At 36.4% G+C, this 16,882-nt stretch overlaps 1 protein-coding gene across 1 annotated transcript; it reads right to left on the minus strand.

Annotated features, from left to right (window-relative positions):
• Window positions 1–3,007: 3,007 nt before the first annotated feature.
• Window positions 3,008–8,815, minus strand: SPON2 (spondin 2). The gene is made up of 6 exons (XM_068188441.1): window positions 8,677–8,815; window positions 7,650–7,875; window positions 7,069–7,292; window positions 6,613–6,804; window positions 5,448–5,622; window positions 3,008–3,397 (listed from the first exon to the last, which is right to left on the minus strand). Exons 2-6 carry the CDS (start codon window positions 7,870–7,872, stop codon window positions 3,219–3,221), a joined length of 993 nt encoding a protein of 330 aa, XP_068044542.1. The 5' UTR covers window positions 7,873–7,875; window positions 8,677–8,815; the 3' UTR covers window positions 3,008–3,218.
• Window positions 8,816–16,882: the final 8,067 nt, after the last annotated feature.

Below are 16,882 nucleotides of genomic sequence, written 5' to 3' on the forward strand. Positions count from 1 at the left end.
AAATACTGGCATAGTAGGGCTGCTGGACTTTAAGCAAACAAAAATAATTCAGTCTCCAAGTAATCAGGTCACTGTGCAGCATACTGAGAGCTTTTGGCTCAGGCATTCAGAGTTCCGTAAATTGTCATGGACACAACTTCTGCATACTGCAAAAATCCCATTGAACAACATCTGGCTAATATCAGAATTGCTGTATCAGACTTTAGATTTATTTCTTGAGAATGTTGTCATGGAATAGTCTGAGATACTTTATTATGTTGGATCATTCATGACAGATCAGTTATTCCCAATGTACTTCAATTACCTGGGACTGGGAATATAATGAAATGAAGCTTTTTGCCTTGAATAGCATCAGATACTCTCAGATCTTTTGTTTTCACACTTATTCAATTATAGGAACTTAATTTCGTGTGGATTTTTGTAGGACCACAGTTTAATTCTGTGGTGACTTTTTTGTTGCTACACTTTACCATTAACCGCATCTTTCATTCTGCGGGAACATCTGCCAAGGCATCCAAACTGATTCTTTCCATAAGATATTCTTGAAAAGAATTGTCTTTACAAATCCATTTCAAGCTTCTTTCCAAAATGCTTTCTGAGATTAGCTTAAGCCAGGAATTAATTTGCCTATTTCCTTCCCTAAATGTCATGTATATAGGACCTCAGCATCTTGGCTGCCAACCGTCTGTAACATGAGATACAAGGGAAAAGGAAGGAAGAGCTTCTCTGTGTTTCTTCCTGGTCCCAGAATTTTTAAGAGAATTCCAAGGCTGCTGAAGCTACAAAGTCCTAGCAGTATCTGTGCAGGGATAATGCACATCACTAATCAGCTTAATAGATAAATACGATGAGAAATGTGCTCCATCACTAGAATGCATTTCATTCACTGTATCCACAGTCTTGCCAGGTAATGGCTCCATCCCTGTGGTTTCAAAGGGAATACCTGGAATTATATTTATGGCCAAGCAATACACAGGCACAGGGGCATCCTCAAAGAATATATTTACCAAGGTCTGCTGAATTTACATCTTACAAAAAACCCCATATCCAGGTAACTGGCTGCATAGGAAACTTCTGGTTTGTAAGGAAGATGCAGTGAATATTCATGTATGTAAACACCCTAAGACAGTAAAGTTACGTATCACTGACTGGAGTTTTCTGAGGTGTGTTGGTTTCTACTCTTTCTACTCCATGTCCTTATCTCATCCTTTCTCCTTCAGTATCCTTTGGAAAACTTTTGTCTCCAGGAGTTTGAGCAAACACTGGGACTCCTCCACTCAAATTAAATCTTGTAGGACTGAAATCCCAGTTTCAGGTCATGTTAATGCAAATGCAGGTATTCTTTTACTGGGCCTGGGCCTTTATTTATTGTGGGCATGTGAAGAAGAAAAACTATAGTGTTTAGAGAACTTCCAGGAAAGTACCTCAAAGGATACCTTGCAGGTTTTGATTTTTTCCCCTAAGGCATAATTTAGAATTGCATCTGATATCTGCCCAAAATCTTGATTGAGCTTAATTTGTCTCTTGACAATCAATTTGAAATTAGCTCCTACCCTCTGAGAATACTTAAATATATACTACAATATATGCTTATGCTTTCTGATATAATGGTAAATATGTAAACAGGTAGTAAGTAAGTGTAACAGAAAACACAGAATTATTAAAACTAATATAAAAAGAAAGAAAAATACTGACAATGAACTAAACACAGAATAGTGTAGTAACACTATTCCCATTGTAGAGTGGAAATAGGGGGAACTTAAAAAAAATAGGTATGATAACAGGAGTAAGTGGGACAATTTTGAACAACAGACAACAGTGGGAATCTGGAGAATGAGAGAAGAGCAGAAATTCCTACACTTAGTTCCAACAACTGTGTGTTTATCAGCATTTGCAGGACCATGAAGTCTAGTCTAATAAAGTTTCAAATTTATTTGTGTCTTTGCAAGATATCTCTCCTGGAAAAAAAAATACAGAGAAATGTTTAAATGTTTCGGACCTATGGAGAATACAGTGTGCTCCTTTAAGGACAAGAGAAATTATCTTGTATTTGGCATATTCCGGAAAGAACCTACTCAAATCAACTCTCCTGTTCAATACCTGTGCTGTATATTTGTAAAATTGCAGTGTGCTGTAAAAGTTTTGTGTGCTGACTTTAAACTTTTTCTATTGAATAAGTATTAGTCCAAAATTCTTTTCCTAGTTGGTAGCCACAGCTCTTCATAAGCCATATGTTACGTCCATTTTATAAGTTATTTGAGCATTAAAACTTGCAGTCAGGAACAGGTTCTGATATGTGTTTTGTTAGAGTCGTGCATGCCTTAATTCTAGGTAATATATACACAAATAGCAGCAAACACATATAAAGAAACATGGAAACATTTTCTGCATATATAAGGTTAATGATATAATTTATGTTATAGTCAACAGTTTTAACTTTGAGATTAAAGGTGTCTCATGAACGACACACACCAAAAAGCCGGTTTTGAATCTCAGCTAACACTTTTAATCCAGCTCAGATGTTTTCTACATCACTTCAGATTTTTTTTTCTAGTAATTTTGTTGGCTAAGTGTCCTCACGGCAGTTACTCTTCTCACTTTTGAGGAAGAAAAAGACTTTTTCATATATTCAAAAGTCTCAAGACAAGTTTACTCAGTTCCATTATTGTCTTAACCAGACTGCAAACATCTGGTCACTCTGACTTTTTTAAGTAGTTTCTGAAGAAGTGCACATTAAGCAAGGTTAGAAAGAAAACAAAAATGCCAATAAATTATAAAAACATAATTTAGAGGAAAAAACTATTTTCTAGGTATAAATAGCTACAGATAAACAAATTACAATATTTAAGGAGGTTATTAGTTTAGATTTTGTGATTGAAAGATTTTTACTGTGAAGTAAAAATGTGAAGTACAATCTTTCTAAATGTCTTCTTTTCTGCCACTAGAGGGTACTCCAAGAACTTACAGTGTATTTGGAGGAAGGCTCTATTTGGGGGTTTTTGGTCTGTAAATTATCCAGTACTGTTGTCCTACTACATCTTAGAAATTTAACCCCCCCAAATCTTGATATTAACTAAAAACTTTCCAAACCACTCTAATGCAGCTTTTCAGCAAAATCGTGCAGCGTATCCAAATTATAAAGAACATTGATCAATGTGTAGTTTAGATTTAAACTTATCCTGCTTTTAAATTATCTTAATTATTATCTTTCCTTTATTTCAGACACAATTTTCTGGTTCACATCCTGTTTCTTCATCCAGGTTTGGACAAGGCATTCCATTATTGGCAGGCTGAAGAAGTACAAAACGAGTTCTGATCTTGGTCCCTGTTTCTCTGCAAACCCCTCTGCAGAGCCCCCAGGAAGACCATTGTGAAACCTCACAGTCCAGGGGTGTTTCTGCAATACACACAGCAAAGAGGTAACTTTACATCAAGTTGTACTTAAGTCAAATACTCAGCTGGAAAAGCATCAAGGAATGATCATCAAACAGCATCCTTTCTTACACAAAATACATGTGATATCAATCAAATCGATATGTTGTCTCATTAATTAAAGAAAAAGTCTGGTTTCAGCTCCTAAACTCATCGGTATTATTGTTAGAGCAGTCTAGAGCCTGTCTGAGGTATTGTATCAGTACTGAAGTATATTATGTCTTGAATGAAAATACACAATTCCTTAAATGAAAACTAAGCTTAAAATGATTGTACTCGAAAGATTGAATTAAAAAATGTTTACTGTCAGTTTTTATAATTTCATTTTCCTTTGCATGGCTAACTAAACCACTGAGATTAAAGCTTTTCCCTGGTTTATTTAGGTATATTTATATTTATTTGCAGGCACCAATTGTTCCTAGATTTGTTCATATCAAATTCCATTTTTCTTTTACTCCAATTTGCTTCAGAAATAAAGTCCCATTTTTTATCATTAAATCATCTTGCTATTTTTTGGTGTGTACCCTACTCTTCCCTTGCCAATAAGGATATTCTGTCACTAGAAGCTTTCTAATGCTAGAAGGATTTTCAATGTAGTTTTCATTTGATGCAAGAAAAGAAGTTAGAAACTCTGAAGTACTATCCATAATGTATGCTTCTATCTAAAACAAAAATCATAAAAAGTAGGTGAATATTCCTTAGCAGGTTAAATTAAAATACTGTTTGTCACAGGAAGTGGCATCAAAACTGCCTGTTAAAGCATTTGTGGGTAAAAGAGGTGTGCACAAGCCCATCTTTAAAAGCCACACTAAACGTGTGACACCTGGTATAAATTTTTGGTATTACAGTGAGCTCACCACTTCTGCTGTCATCACTCATTCCTATGTTTCTAGAGGGAATGAGGGACACTGCTTGACCTCTGGTAATTAAATCTGCCCTTTTGATTCTGGAATAAGTTTTTAAACAGAGTAATTTACTGGTTCATATACAAGACAGTGGGGATTTGTGATTAAAAATTATTTTTGAAATGCCATACTTTAAATGCAGTTTTAAATTTATATCATGAACAGTGCCAAATGTTCCTTTCAAATCTTAAGGGAAGGACATATAACTGTAAATGAGATGTGTAACTCTCACTTTGGATATGTCTTGTTTACTAACAGAAATACATTAAACCACTATAAATTGATAAGTACATTTATTAAATTATAAATAACACATTAACTGAGCAGAGAATGAGCTGTATTTTAGTGGTTGTAAGGTGACCAGCACAGTGCTAGAAACATGCCATCTCCAGACATTCTGGAGAAGCTCCCGGAACGTGGCAATTCTTTTGGGAATGCATTACTCCCTTGGAGCAAATATTGTGTCAATAATCTAAGTATATTCATTCAGAGATTTGAAAATCACCCTTATGATTGACTTGAGTCAGTAGTTTGTATGTCTTCCTACCTATTCAAGATTATTAGCTAATATTTTTGAGAAAATTAAAATGAGAGACAACTTTATTTTTGTTATCAGGATTTTTGTTTCTATTGAAAATATGTCCAAATCAATCAAATTATTTGAATTTAATTGCACATAACTGCCAAGCTCTGACCCAGAAAGAGACAACAATAATGGTTCTTGGCTTCATTGTCATGTAAAACCTTAAGGATAAATATTTACTTCAAAGTTGCAAAAAGTTTGGGAATGCTGATTCTGATTGAGTGTCATTTGTTTCTTATAAAATTCACTGAGCTGCACTGATACAAAGGCTTGGGTAGCTCTTACTCTGGATATAGCCCAGTCCTTTGAACCACAGCTGAAATATGCAATCCCTTATTTATTCTTTCAGGAATTCTTTTATGTTGACTGGCTTGTTTTGTTTCCCATTTGTGAGTCTGAAACGATTCCTATGCAGATAGGAGAATATTCTGCCTGATCACCTGTCTCATCCACATCACCTGCCAGATTTCCACATACTTCTGAGTGAATTGAAATAACAGAATTGAGAACATCTACTAATCACTTACCTGAGACAGTGTCTATTATTTCATTGCTTTTAGCTGGAAGATTAATAAAAGGTGCAGAAAGACCTAGCTGGCTTTTCTTTAATTTCACCATTGTTACTTGAGCTATTGGTGGCAAAATTTTGAGTTTGGGATAATAAAATGAGTTTGCTGGGTGACTTGGAGAGGAACATGTGATCTGTGGAATAAAAAGGGAAATATTAAAAAAACCTAAGAAGGTAACTTTAAAATCATGTTTGTAAATCATGCTAATACTTTTTGGCAAATAATTTGCATACAACCAGTTTCTATGAACCTCGGTTCACATAACAATGCTGATCAGCCCAGAATTTTTAGTGCAGGATACTTGACTGGTTACAGGACTCTGGTAGGAGGTCCTGCAAACACAGCAATATATGAAAAGATTTGAGAGAAGGGACTGGATGTTATTACAAGAAGAATATATGAGTATTAAACAATACTGTTAGGTATGCTATAGGAGCTGTCATATGGATATTAGAGGCCAAATGCTTCTCTCTTCCTTTCCTCATTACTCTTTAGCACAGCATTTGTTGCTAGAAAAACTCACCTTTAAGAAAAGATTAAGTGAATACTTATAATATTCATACTATTTGAATCAAAATCCTTCATTTGCCACCACTTAAATGGCAAAAGCGAAGTATGGGGCATAGAGGGGATGAAATGAGCAAAAGGGGTTGAAAGCAGTGTCACCACAGTGAAGTTCTCTGCTTTCCTTTAGGTCCTTTCCCTCAAATGTAGCAGTTTCAGGTTTCAGCAGTGCTTTCAACTGAAAACTCATCCTCGCAGTAGTATTCACTACTAAGAATTTTCCCGGTTAGATTCACATTTGGTGATGTCAGGACTTTTGTATTTTCGTTTTCCTGGCACGTTTAAGGATTGTTAAATATCATCTGCAAAAATTGTCAGCTTTTCCAGAAAATGTAGAGACAAATTCTCATGAACCATTTACATTTGCCTAAATAAATTTCAAAGATACAGAAAATAAACAAAAGCAGTATGTTTATCAGTTGTACAATAAATCCATATATAGAGAGCATCAGCCCTCTCAAATACTTGAATCAGTTTCACAGTTTTAGACTAGTTATCTTTTAAAGGGAAGACTCAAAACATATCAGTATGAAGTGCTAAACTCTGTCCATGCACCTACCTCTGTAACTGTGTCCTGTGGAATAGTGGCAAAGTTTGGGGAGGAAAATGTGAATCCACTGTCAGTTCCAGCATCATATGGGAATAGATCTACTGATACTTCATCCATCCAGTGGTCTCCTTCACAGAGATTTAGGCTGTCAATACCCACAAACCAGTCGGGGCTTGGAACAATTCGTACAACAAATGAAACCTAATGAAACAAAATGATCCATCAGGATTGCATCACTTGCTTTGGAAAGCTTCAGTCCTGCTTATAGTAATTTTCACTTAAAGTTCTTGAAATAATGTCATTTTGCTCTTCTACTTTATAGAAGCTGTACAGTGCTCCCTGCATTGTGACATGCTTTTTAGTAATTTTCATTATGTTGTTTCTACAAGTGAGAACTCAAATATTTAATTTTGGTTGCTGGTAACATAAAATAAACTTTTGAAATGAGTATGTACATTTACTTACTAAGGGATGTCTTAGATGCACTTCTAATTCAGTTGAAGTTTGTCCTGTGCCACTGGAAATTGCGGGAGCAGAGAAGATTCCATGTACACTCTGAATTTTTTCTCCAGCTTCTTCTATTTCTTTCATTAGTGCCCATGCTTCACCCTTTTCAGCAAAATCACGTACACCATTGCTGGCATATTCATTTTTTTTCCACATGCTGTAGTCAGAGCTATGAGTAACACCTATTTGAGTGAATACATGGCATGACATAAAAGTCTGATTTAGAATGTCCCTATTTCTTCATTTGCTCTTTTTTATTTCTGAGGTTAAAAAAAATGTGTATAAAATTGAGTGAACACTAAAACATTTGGCTTATCGCTGCTTCTTTCAGCTGCAGCCAATTGAAAACAGAAGTCAATTGAAAACAGTTGGAGATGTTTGAGAACATTGTGGATACTTCAATATCTGCATTTCATTCTTAATAACTTTGGCTTTTTTTTTTCCTTTTTCATTACTTATCTTACATAACTATTAAGGAAAAAAAGACCACAGAGGTCAAGAGGCTTATCTGCTCTTAGTACTGTGCATACTTCACTTACCTAGCAAGGATGACCACTGTGCTGGGGGCCTGTAGAGTGGATACTGCTTAGGGAAAGCAGTTTGACTCCATTTCCCTGTGAAGATTATCCTGTACTTAGCAAGTTCCTCTGCTGTGCAAAGAGCATCCTCCCCCACAGGCAGGCTGCTGGCATAACCCAGTATTGTTACAAGAACTGTCCAGATAACTTTACAGGACCAGTAGACAAACATCAGGTTTTCCATTCCCTTCCACACGAAAAGAAAGAAAAAAAGTGTTAGCCATATTAGTCATTCTAAACTCAAAAATTAATAACAGTTACCTAATAAAATGTAATGTGGCATAAGTTATAACCAAAGAGAAAGCAGATATCTGAAACACTAAAAATTGCCGTGCTTCTGAAAACATTACTATAATGCTTTCAGATTTGTTATTTCCATGGTATATACTACAAACCTGTAACTTTACCTGGGACAAGTGTTTCTAATAAAAATGAAAATTAAAATATCGTATCCTTGTCCATAGTACTACCTCAGAGAAAAATCTGTTTCTGATTTTCTTTTGAAATCTGATTAGAGTCACATCTTGTTTTAATTAGAGTAGCAACTGTTTCTATGGAAAACATTAGTGGTATATTTATTCTTCTAAAGATTAAATTGCAGGTTACTTTGCCAAAAGAAATGATTTATTTTAAATTTGTGTTCTACAGAGGCTGTTTTATAGCATAACATTTAAAGTCAAATAGATTTCATATTTATATAAATTACTTTGCTGTCATAATGTGAATTCAAAACATTGTAATTCCTTTAGATTGTTTAAATGACACAGTTTTAAAAAATCAGTACTTTTTTACAGTTACTGTCATAGGTTGTGCAAATTTTGTTTTTAAATTAACATGGTAATTGCATCAGACTGTTGAACTCCACCAATTGTTTAAAATAACAGCCTTAAACTGATTTTTAAATGTCTTTGTCCTTTGAGAAAACTATACAATCTTAAGTAAATCACTAATAATATATTAGTTTGTAAAAATAGCTATGAATACTCACTAAATATTCCTCTGGAGCACTGGTAGGGGGAGAGCACCTGCTTTTGCTGGCAGCTGAGTTGGTCTGCAAGAGAAGACAGTAGGAGTCTTGCTATTTATGCCTGAAGAGGGTCCCTTTGGTCCAACAATTATTGCAATCTTTAGACTTTCCAGGTTTGCAAAAATCGTGCCATCTTCTTGTTTGCAATCCCTCTGGAGGGACTAGCAGAAGTTTCCTGTCTGTCAGCTGGTTCAGATTCCTTATCAGAAGACTGAGATGCCGAAAAGACAAAATGCTTTTTAAAAATACCTTGGATTCTTAGTAACAGTTTGAGTTTTCTGGTGCCTTTGCAGTTCTTTGCTCTTATTAATGCCTCCAAGCTATACAAATGAACTGATTCCAACACTGAAATAGTTCTAGTGAATACTCTTTAAATGAGAAACATGTTTTCTTGTAAGTTTTATTGTCTGACAGATGCTCCTTCCAAACATTTACAGAGAGCTTGCTCACTCTCACACACCATATGTATGTGTTCAAATAAAAGGGGTGAGGCAGCTAAAAATGTCAAGAGGAAAAAAAAGTTACATTTCATAATTGCACATAGTCACACAGACTGTGTCTTCTGCAAATATGAATTAATTTAAAGTAGTACAGTGTATATTTTTGTGTGTACAGTACTGTATGCTGGATGATGAAAGGGCTCTGTAACATTGTGGTTTCTTTGGAAAGAGTGGTTTTGGGAAGCTCAGAGATTTTTCTTAGCTGTCTTCAGAGTAAAAAACCCCAAATAAAAAGCTCATTATTACAGTCAAGTCATACATCCTCTAGAGCACAGTACATATACCTACACCACCAAAAATTTTTAAATTGTTTATGAAAAAATAAGAATTATAGAACGACCCAATTAAAAATTATGTTTAATCTTTATTTTATTTTCCCAACCACCTTTCAAATAAAGGAAAACAAAGGGCTTTGTGCCAAACCTGTAAGGTTAACAAATGCTATTGTGACTAATCAGCATTTGAAAATTTTACAGTGAACCATGAAAATAATATTTCATAGAGTTTTCTTTAGAAATTGTGAGGAATGTCACTTAAGTACTTCCCCAGATCTCTAACATGATGGTGCAGCATATGGGAAAAGACCCAAACAAACCCAGTTATTTTCCAGATGCAGCTTCCAGGGCATCACAGGTTAAGCACACACCACACAGCTCTAGTGACACACTGTTGTCCACCAAACAACATGTCTGGGCTTTGTGGCACTTTAACTGGAAACTTCCCTCCCACCCCGTGGTAAATCCAAGCCAGGAGGTGAATAAACTGGGATGTCTGGATGGAATTTCTATCAATTATTCTGCTGACAACATGGAATCTATTGCAAGTTTCAACATAGATGGCTACAGCACCTATAGCCACAATTCTTCTCTATCTGGGTAGATGTGGGAATCCTGTGGCAGGTTAAGGCATCTAGCCATGCACATGCCCTTTATTTCCAAGGTCTCTTCCTCCATGCTATGTTAATGGTACGTTTTCCATAGTTGATTTCTCTTCCAGGAGCTAGATTCCACTAAGAAAAAGAGCAAAGAGCCTTCATGGATACTTTTATACAAGTTCTTTGAGTATTTGTTAAAGAATGGTACTTGAATTACATCCAGCTCACTCCCTCCTACGCACAGAATTGCAGATCCACAGGTTTCTTAGAGATTTTCATTTAATGACATCCAGCCCATGCAGCCTGCTAAAACTACACAAAGGTCCCACAAATTTAAAAGTATATTGCTAAATGTGTTGTTAAAACTACTTAAGGCTTGCATATTTCTTATTAAATAGCCTTAAACTTCAGTAGGTTTTGTCTGTCATCACAATTACCGAGCCTGTGAACTTCACAGACTGAAACCTACTGTGGCACTGCCAGGACAACACAAAATGAGAACAAAGCAACTAGCTCTGGTCTGGCACAGAAATATTTAATTTATCAGAATAGCCTCTTCCTTCCAAAGACAAATTGCTGGCAAAAAGCACACCACCAGACTAGATTATTCTGGTTCCATGACTCCGTGTTGTGAATGTACCCAGGAACAGGACAATACTTGCAGGCTGCAGAACTTGGCACTGGACCTTTCCCTGTTTCCATTGAGGGTTTTACTATGACAGATTTCTCGTGATTAAGTTCTTCAGGACCTAGAGCCTCATTCATATCCTTGTTGAATTCATAATGAAATCATTGGGCAATATACTGTTATTTATTTAACTGTCTTGTGTATCTACCCCCCACCCCCTAAGGCTGAGTGAAGAGAGAAAAAAAAAAAAGAAAAAAATATGCAGAGTAATGTTGTCAGAAAATAAATCCTAACTTGAAGACTCACTGTCTTATTTCTTTAAATAGAAACTGTGCTAAGCATAATCAGTCTCTGACATTGTGAAGGACATCACAACACCAAATGTGTCGTGTAGATGGGAAGGAAAACAAAGAACAGAGAAAAATCAAATTTCCACTCAATGGATTACTTTCATGGCTGGGAACCACAGATGCCAAATTTCTGTGGGCCAGCAGCAGGAGAAAAAAATGCTGTGGGATCAGAACCTATGTTTGCATTCCCTCTTCAGTTTTATGTCCCATTAGGAATATGCTGAGAACTCATGAAAAACTGGAAGAAGAGTTTCCCTTTAGAAAAAAATTCGCCTGTATTATAAATGTATTTTTTCTTTTTCAACAAAATAGCTTTTATTCTTCAAGTTTGTGTCTCTTCTGGTACCCCTATTTTCTATCCACATATGTAGCTTTACAGACTCTGAATGCTGGAGGGATTAGTCATACAAAGCTTGCTTTATTTAAGCATCAGTACCAAAGTGTGCCTTGGGTTAAATTTTGCTTGCAGAAGTGTGCAACTTCTGCTGTTTCATGTCAATATGACAACAGTTTTACAGTTCTGCAGTCTTTACCAAGATTCAGAGGATGAAAGCTGGTGTCCAAACAAAAATGATGTCCAGATACTTTTGGTTTTTAAATGTCAGTCATAACGTTGTCTAAAATAATCTGTATTTTTTCAAACCAAAAATAATTAATGAGAAAACAAGAAAAACCTACTTAAAAATACAGCAGTATCATCCATGTCATTTTGGCTCTGGAATCATTTACACTGTACTAAAACATTTAAATGAGCAAGTTCAGGCTATCACACATGAATATAGCACATTAAAATAATGTAAATTCCAATTTGATGAGTCAGGGAATAATTTAGTCCTTTTTCTGGCAAGCAACCAGATTGCCGTGATTAGTTACGACTTTTCTATTAAACTGTAAGATTAAGAGAAAGAAAAATTTACCTAAATGATTAATCTGAAGTCAGTTTGCCCAGATTTACTCAAAACAGAAGCTCCAAAAGTTTTGTATTTATATTCCTGAGGTATCAACACACATTTCAATTTTGCTAAAATAATTTCCATTCTGCTGTCAAGGAGTATATGTGCAACTCTGGTATTCACAGGCTGCTTAACATGCTTATGACTAGCTAGAATCTCTTTGTCTACCAAGAAAAACATAACATTGTATTACTTAAGAAGGATTATACAGCTATACTTTCTCTCCTGTTGTTACCATGGAGACACATATAATTATGGACACTCAGCAATGCCAAAGGTTTCAGTCAAAACCTCTGAGCTCTAAATTGTAAAATCTCAGGACCAGAGCGGCAAGCAGCAGAATGTTTTATGATGGAGAAATTGTGGTGTTGTTTTGGGAGCTTTTACAGAAGAAAGCATTTACTTAGGAGAGTAAAGTATTCTTGATATTGGATGGTACAACAGTAGTGAAGGCAGCTTTAATATTTATTAATCTTTTGGGAGAAAAATATACTTTGCAGATTAAAGTACCTAAAGTAAGTGCAAACAGACAAACTAAATATGTATACTGCCACTATATATAATGGAGGTCTTGTTATTTCAGCTGATAGAATCTACAGAACTGTTCAGCTCACCCTTTAATCCATACCAATATTTGACCAAATTAATAACTGAGGAGCAGTTCTCTGGTCTCCACTAACTTTATTGATAAGCTCTCCATTGATCCTACCTCCCATGGAACCATCCAAGTAACAGATCCAAGCATCTGTATTCAAGGATCGCTGAGAATTCAAGCCAAGATAAGGAAAAGATAATGAAAAATACCAGTCTTCTTGACAACAATGACACTCATGAGCATCAAAAACCTTTTCTGTCGTCTTCTATCATTTGTCATCTTCTGCATTCTTTTATCATTTGTATTAAAATACTTCCTTAGTATTTAAACACCTAATATGTGGCCCAGCCCAAGCTAACCAAATCACAGTCCTCCGCGACAATGACCAGAGGTTATCTTTCTCTTTTGTACTCTCTAGTACCCAATGTTATGACTTTTCTCAATAGTCACTTTCACCAGCAGTTTTGATGTCCTAATCTATCATTTATCATATGAACTCAGAAATTGTCTTCCACTGTAAGGTCAGAGCTATATTCTTCTGTTTCACCACTGTCCTTCAGCATTATATGAAAAGTTGGTCACACAAATGCTTGGCTCTCACAAATACTTCCTGATGCCCTAACCACCAAAGTTCTCTATCCACTTCATCTGTAGCACATACCATGAAATCTTGTCATCTCCTTTATGGGTAAAGAGGAGTTACCTTGGCAGCAATGAACTCAGCTTGAAACAAATAATTTAAATCCTCTATGCCATCTCAGCAGCTAAATCACAAATTGGGAGCCTCTTTCCTATGCTGTGGCTGATGATAGGAATGAAGCAGACTCACAGGGATTACACACCCAGGAGCTCCTTTATCCTGGACTTCATCATCATTCAGCCCACTGCACACCTGCCAGCTGGTCGTGCCACAGCCTCTTTGTGTTTCCGGAGGCCTTTGCAGCAGTATACAGGAGAAGAAATTCATGCTACCTTTTTATCCACTAAAACTCCACAGATCTGAGGAAAAAAAACAGCTTGTTTGACTTGTTCATCAGATATTCAGAGCTGTGCATGGGGGTCAGCTTTCAGAGGACAGTGCTAACCTGTGGCATGCCTACACCAGCAGCTTTAGCTCCCTGGACTGTATAGCCTGCATGACTCAACAGAGCTCTGGAACAAGCAAAATGTTTAGGAAATGCTAAAGGCAAATCTTGCAGACCTGAGTGTTCAATCTTGCAGTGATCCCTGCTTTTACATTTCCTTCAGATATCTGCAGGAAAACCTATAACTGAAATAAAAATTCCAATGTGTATTGCACTACAGTTTCATTAGAGAGGAAGACAGGGTATTTTTGTGGAATTGCACACACACACACAGTGTAAACAAAAAAGAGAAGCTTTTTTATTACCATATTAATTCATTCTGTCATTCTTCAGTAAGACTGAATAGACAGTCTGTGTAGAAATCCCTGTGGTCATTTCAGTGTGGTATATTGCCAGTTTTAGATTCTTGTTCCACTGTTTCCAATGTTAAGAAGTTTAGGATTTTTTTGTTGGGCTTTGTTCTTTGCACATGCTTTTGTTGCTAGTGAAATTGCCATTATGTCTATGCTTGTTAGTAAAATCAATGGTTTTCTCTTATAGGGAATGTTTAATACAGCTGTCTATGCAAAGGTTTAAGAGAACTGAAAACTGGCTATGGAGAACAGGGCAAAACTACAGCAGCATAATTAAAAGAATAAAAATTAATTCTCATTTAGGAAAAATATGGATTGCATCCTCTGGCAAGTCCAATGCTATTATAGCTTTCAATTAATTTCTGAAGTGAAATGAGTTTGTGCCATTAACATTTGTATATCTTGTTTGCCATTGAATTTCCACTGGAAAAAGATTTAAACCCTACAAAGCTACTTTTTAAGGTGTTGAATTTCTAAGACCAATTTGATGCTTTTTTTGCCTTGTAGAAATATCAGTCCTTTATCTCTGTGGCAATACTTTAGAAGGCCACTACATTTTATTTCTAAAGTAGCCACCATCAACGCCACTCTTTGCTTAGATTATGTCCTGCTTCACAGTCAGTTTTGTTAATTTATCTTGTATTTTTTTCAAAGATCTTAAATCTACTGAATGATAGCTGTGGGGTTATTAGAGTTACATCTTTAGTTCATATGAAGAATGGGGTACTAAAAAATTGAATTGGTATTTTCTGGGAACTCATCCATACATCACAGTTTGCACATAGCTGTAGTTCAGTAGAAGATCCATTAATTGCCACCACAGCACAGTACCTTTTTCCCACCCAAGACTTGTGAGGAGTCAGTGCAGAATAAGGGTTGCACTGGAATGAGCAGTTGTTACCATTGTCAGAGTGGCACCACATTTTTGGGACCAAGGTGAAGTTATTTACCTTCTGCCACGGAAATTGTATAGGAAAATCAGTAAAACCTTCTGCTTACCTGTATAATTCTGTCATCATTCCTTAGCTTGGTTATGAATAGGATCTAATCACACTAAGAAAAACTAGGAATTTCCAGTTGAGTGACAGCTGATATATAATAGGCTATGTCATTCAAGAGCATTAGAATATCTTATAGTAGAGACTGCAAGCACTTGCAGTGTTGCATTCAGCATTCATTAGACCTCATCTAGAATGTTTTATCCAGCTTTCTGACCTCACCTACCTCCAAACAAGACAGATATTGATAAACTCGGGTCAACTCATGGGAAGTTTTGTTCGGCCTGGAGAAGAGAAGGTTATCAAGGCAGCCTGATAGTAGCCTCCCAGTGCCTCTAATGAGGTCATCAAGATTGCAGAATCACTGGGTTGGAAGAGACCTTTAAGATCATTAAGTCTAACCCATGCCCTAACACCTCAATTAAACCATTTAGTGAGTGCCACATCCAATCTTTTTTTAAACACATTCAGGGATGGTGACTCCACCACCTCCTCATGTAGACAATTCCAGTACTTCATGACTCTTTCAGAAAAAACTTTTTCCTAACATTCAGCCTAAATTTCCCCTGGCACAGCCTAAGACTGTGTTCTCTTGTCCTGTCTGTTGCTGCCTGGATGCTTCACCGTGGTGGACTTTGGGAGGCTAAGGGACAATGGGCATATACTGAGGCAAGAGGGGTTCAAACTGCATATAAGGAAAAATGTTTTCACCATTGTAACATCAAGCAGTCAAGTAGTGGAGCAGTTAGTCCAAGGATGCAGGTCAGTCTCCCTCCTTGGGGGCTTTAAGGTGAGAGAGGACAAATCCATGACCAGCCTGATGAAATCTCAAAGCTGACCCTGGTTTGAGTGGGAGATTGGATGAGACACCTTCTGAAGTCCCTTTTAGAACCTGAACTATCCTCTAATCTTATATTATGAAGAAATTTTTTTTCTGATATTACTTCAATGCTTCAGGTAATGGCAAGAAATTCTCACCTGTCTAATAATTTCAAAGGTTCTCTCCACACATGGGATTTATCTTTCCTAATAAAGGGAATGTAATTGTAAAACAAAGGTTTGCAAACGAGGAGGATGTAGGGCTGATGATAGGAATTCTCTACACCATACAATGGAATTCAGTGCAGAATTCCCTGAGTTAGAACAAACCAATACTCAATATACTGAAGTTAAATGAGCATGGAGAATATGGAATGAATTCATTGACTGAGAGGTGGCATCTTTGCATTCAGAAACAGGGTGATAAAACACAGCTGTGTTTCTTTGGGTTCTGGGGAAAACCCCTTTATATGCACATTGTTCTATGACAGCAGCTTCCACAGAGGTGATGATGATGTGCTTGTGGAGGGCCTCTGGCTGAAACATAAATATGACTGTAGAGAGCTAAATGCATGCCAAAGCACAATTTATTATGGGAAACTTCATGTCTTTTGTGACCTCCTCACAAAAAGTAACCAGGCTGGTTTTTTCAATCTTTTGTAAATGGTGTGAAACCAATTCATATCAAACGGATGTTCTTAATTAATACTCCTATCATTATGCTGCCAGCCATCCTCATTAAAACCCTTAGAGCTGGGAGGTTATCATAGATACATTGTGTTGCATATAGAAATACTTGGGATTTTTCCTCATCTATACATATGCCCCAATGCAGAGAAATAAACTTTCAAAAGAATTACCAACCCTGACAGCAGAAAAGAAGTAGCTTTCAGGGCATACATACCCAAGAGCACAAAAAGTATTAAAAGTATTATAGAGCAGAAGAACCAAGAATATTAAATATAAGACATTATTGTTTCTGACCACAGGCCAGCCAATATCACTTGTCTAC

Source organism: Anomalospiza imberbis, chromosome 4 (genome assembly GCF_031753505.1).
Source record: "Anomalospiza imberbis isolate Cuckoo-Finch-1a 21T00152 chromosome 4, ASM3175350v1, whole genome shotgun sequence".
NCBI classification, from domain to species: Eukaryota; Metazoa; Chordata; class Aves; order Passeriformes; family Viduidae; genus Anomalospiza; species Anomalospiza imberbis.

Coding starts and splice junctions, on each gene's coding strand:
- SPON2 (XM_068188441.1), bottom strand. CDS start 7,872: ATGGAAAACCTGATGTTTGTCTACTGGTCCTGTAAAGTTATCTGGACA. Junction 7,293..7,649: donor ACAGTGGTCATCCTTGCTAG/GTAAGTGAAGTA, acceptor TCACTCAAATAG/GTGTTACTCATAGCTCTGAC. Junction 6,805..7,068: donor TGCATCTAAGACATCCCTTA/GTAAGTAAATGT, acceptor TTGTTTCATTAG/GTTTCATTTGTTGTACGAAT.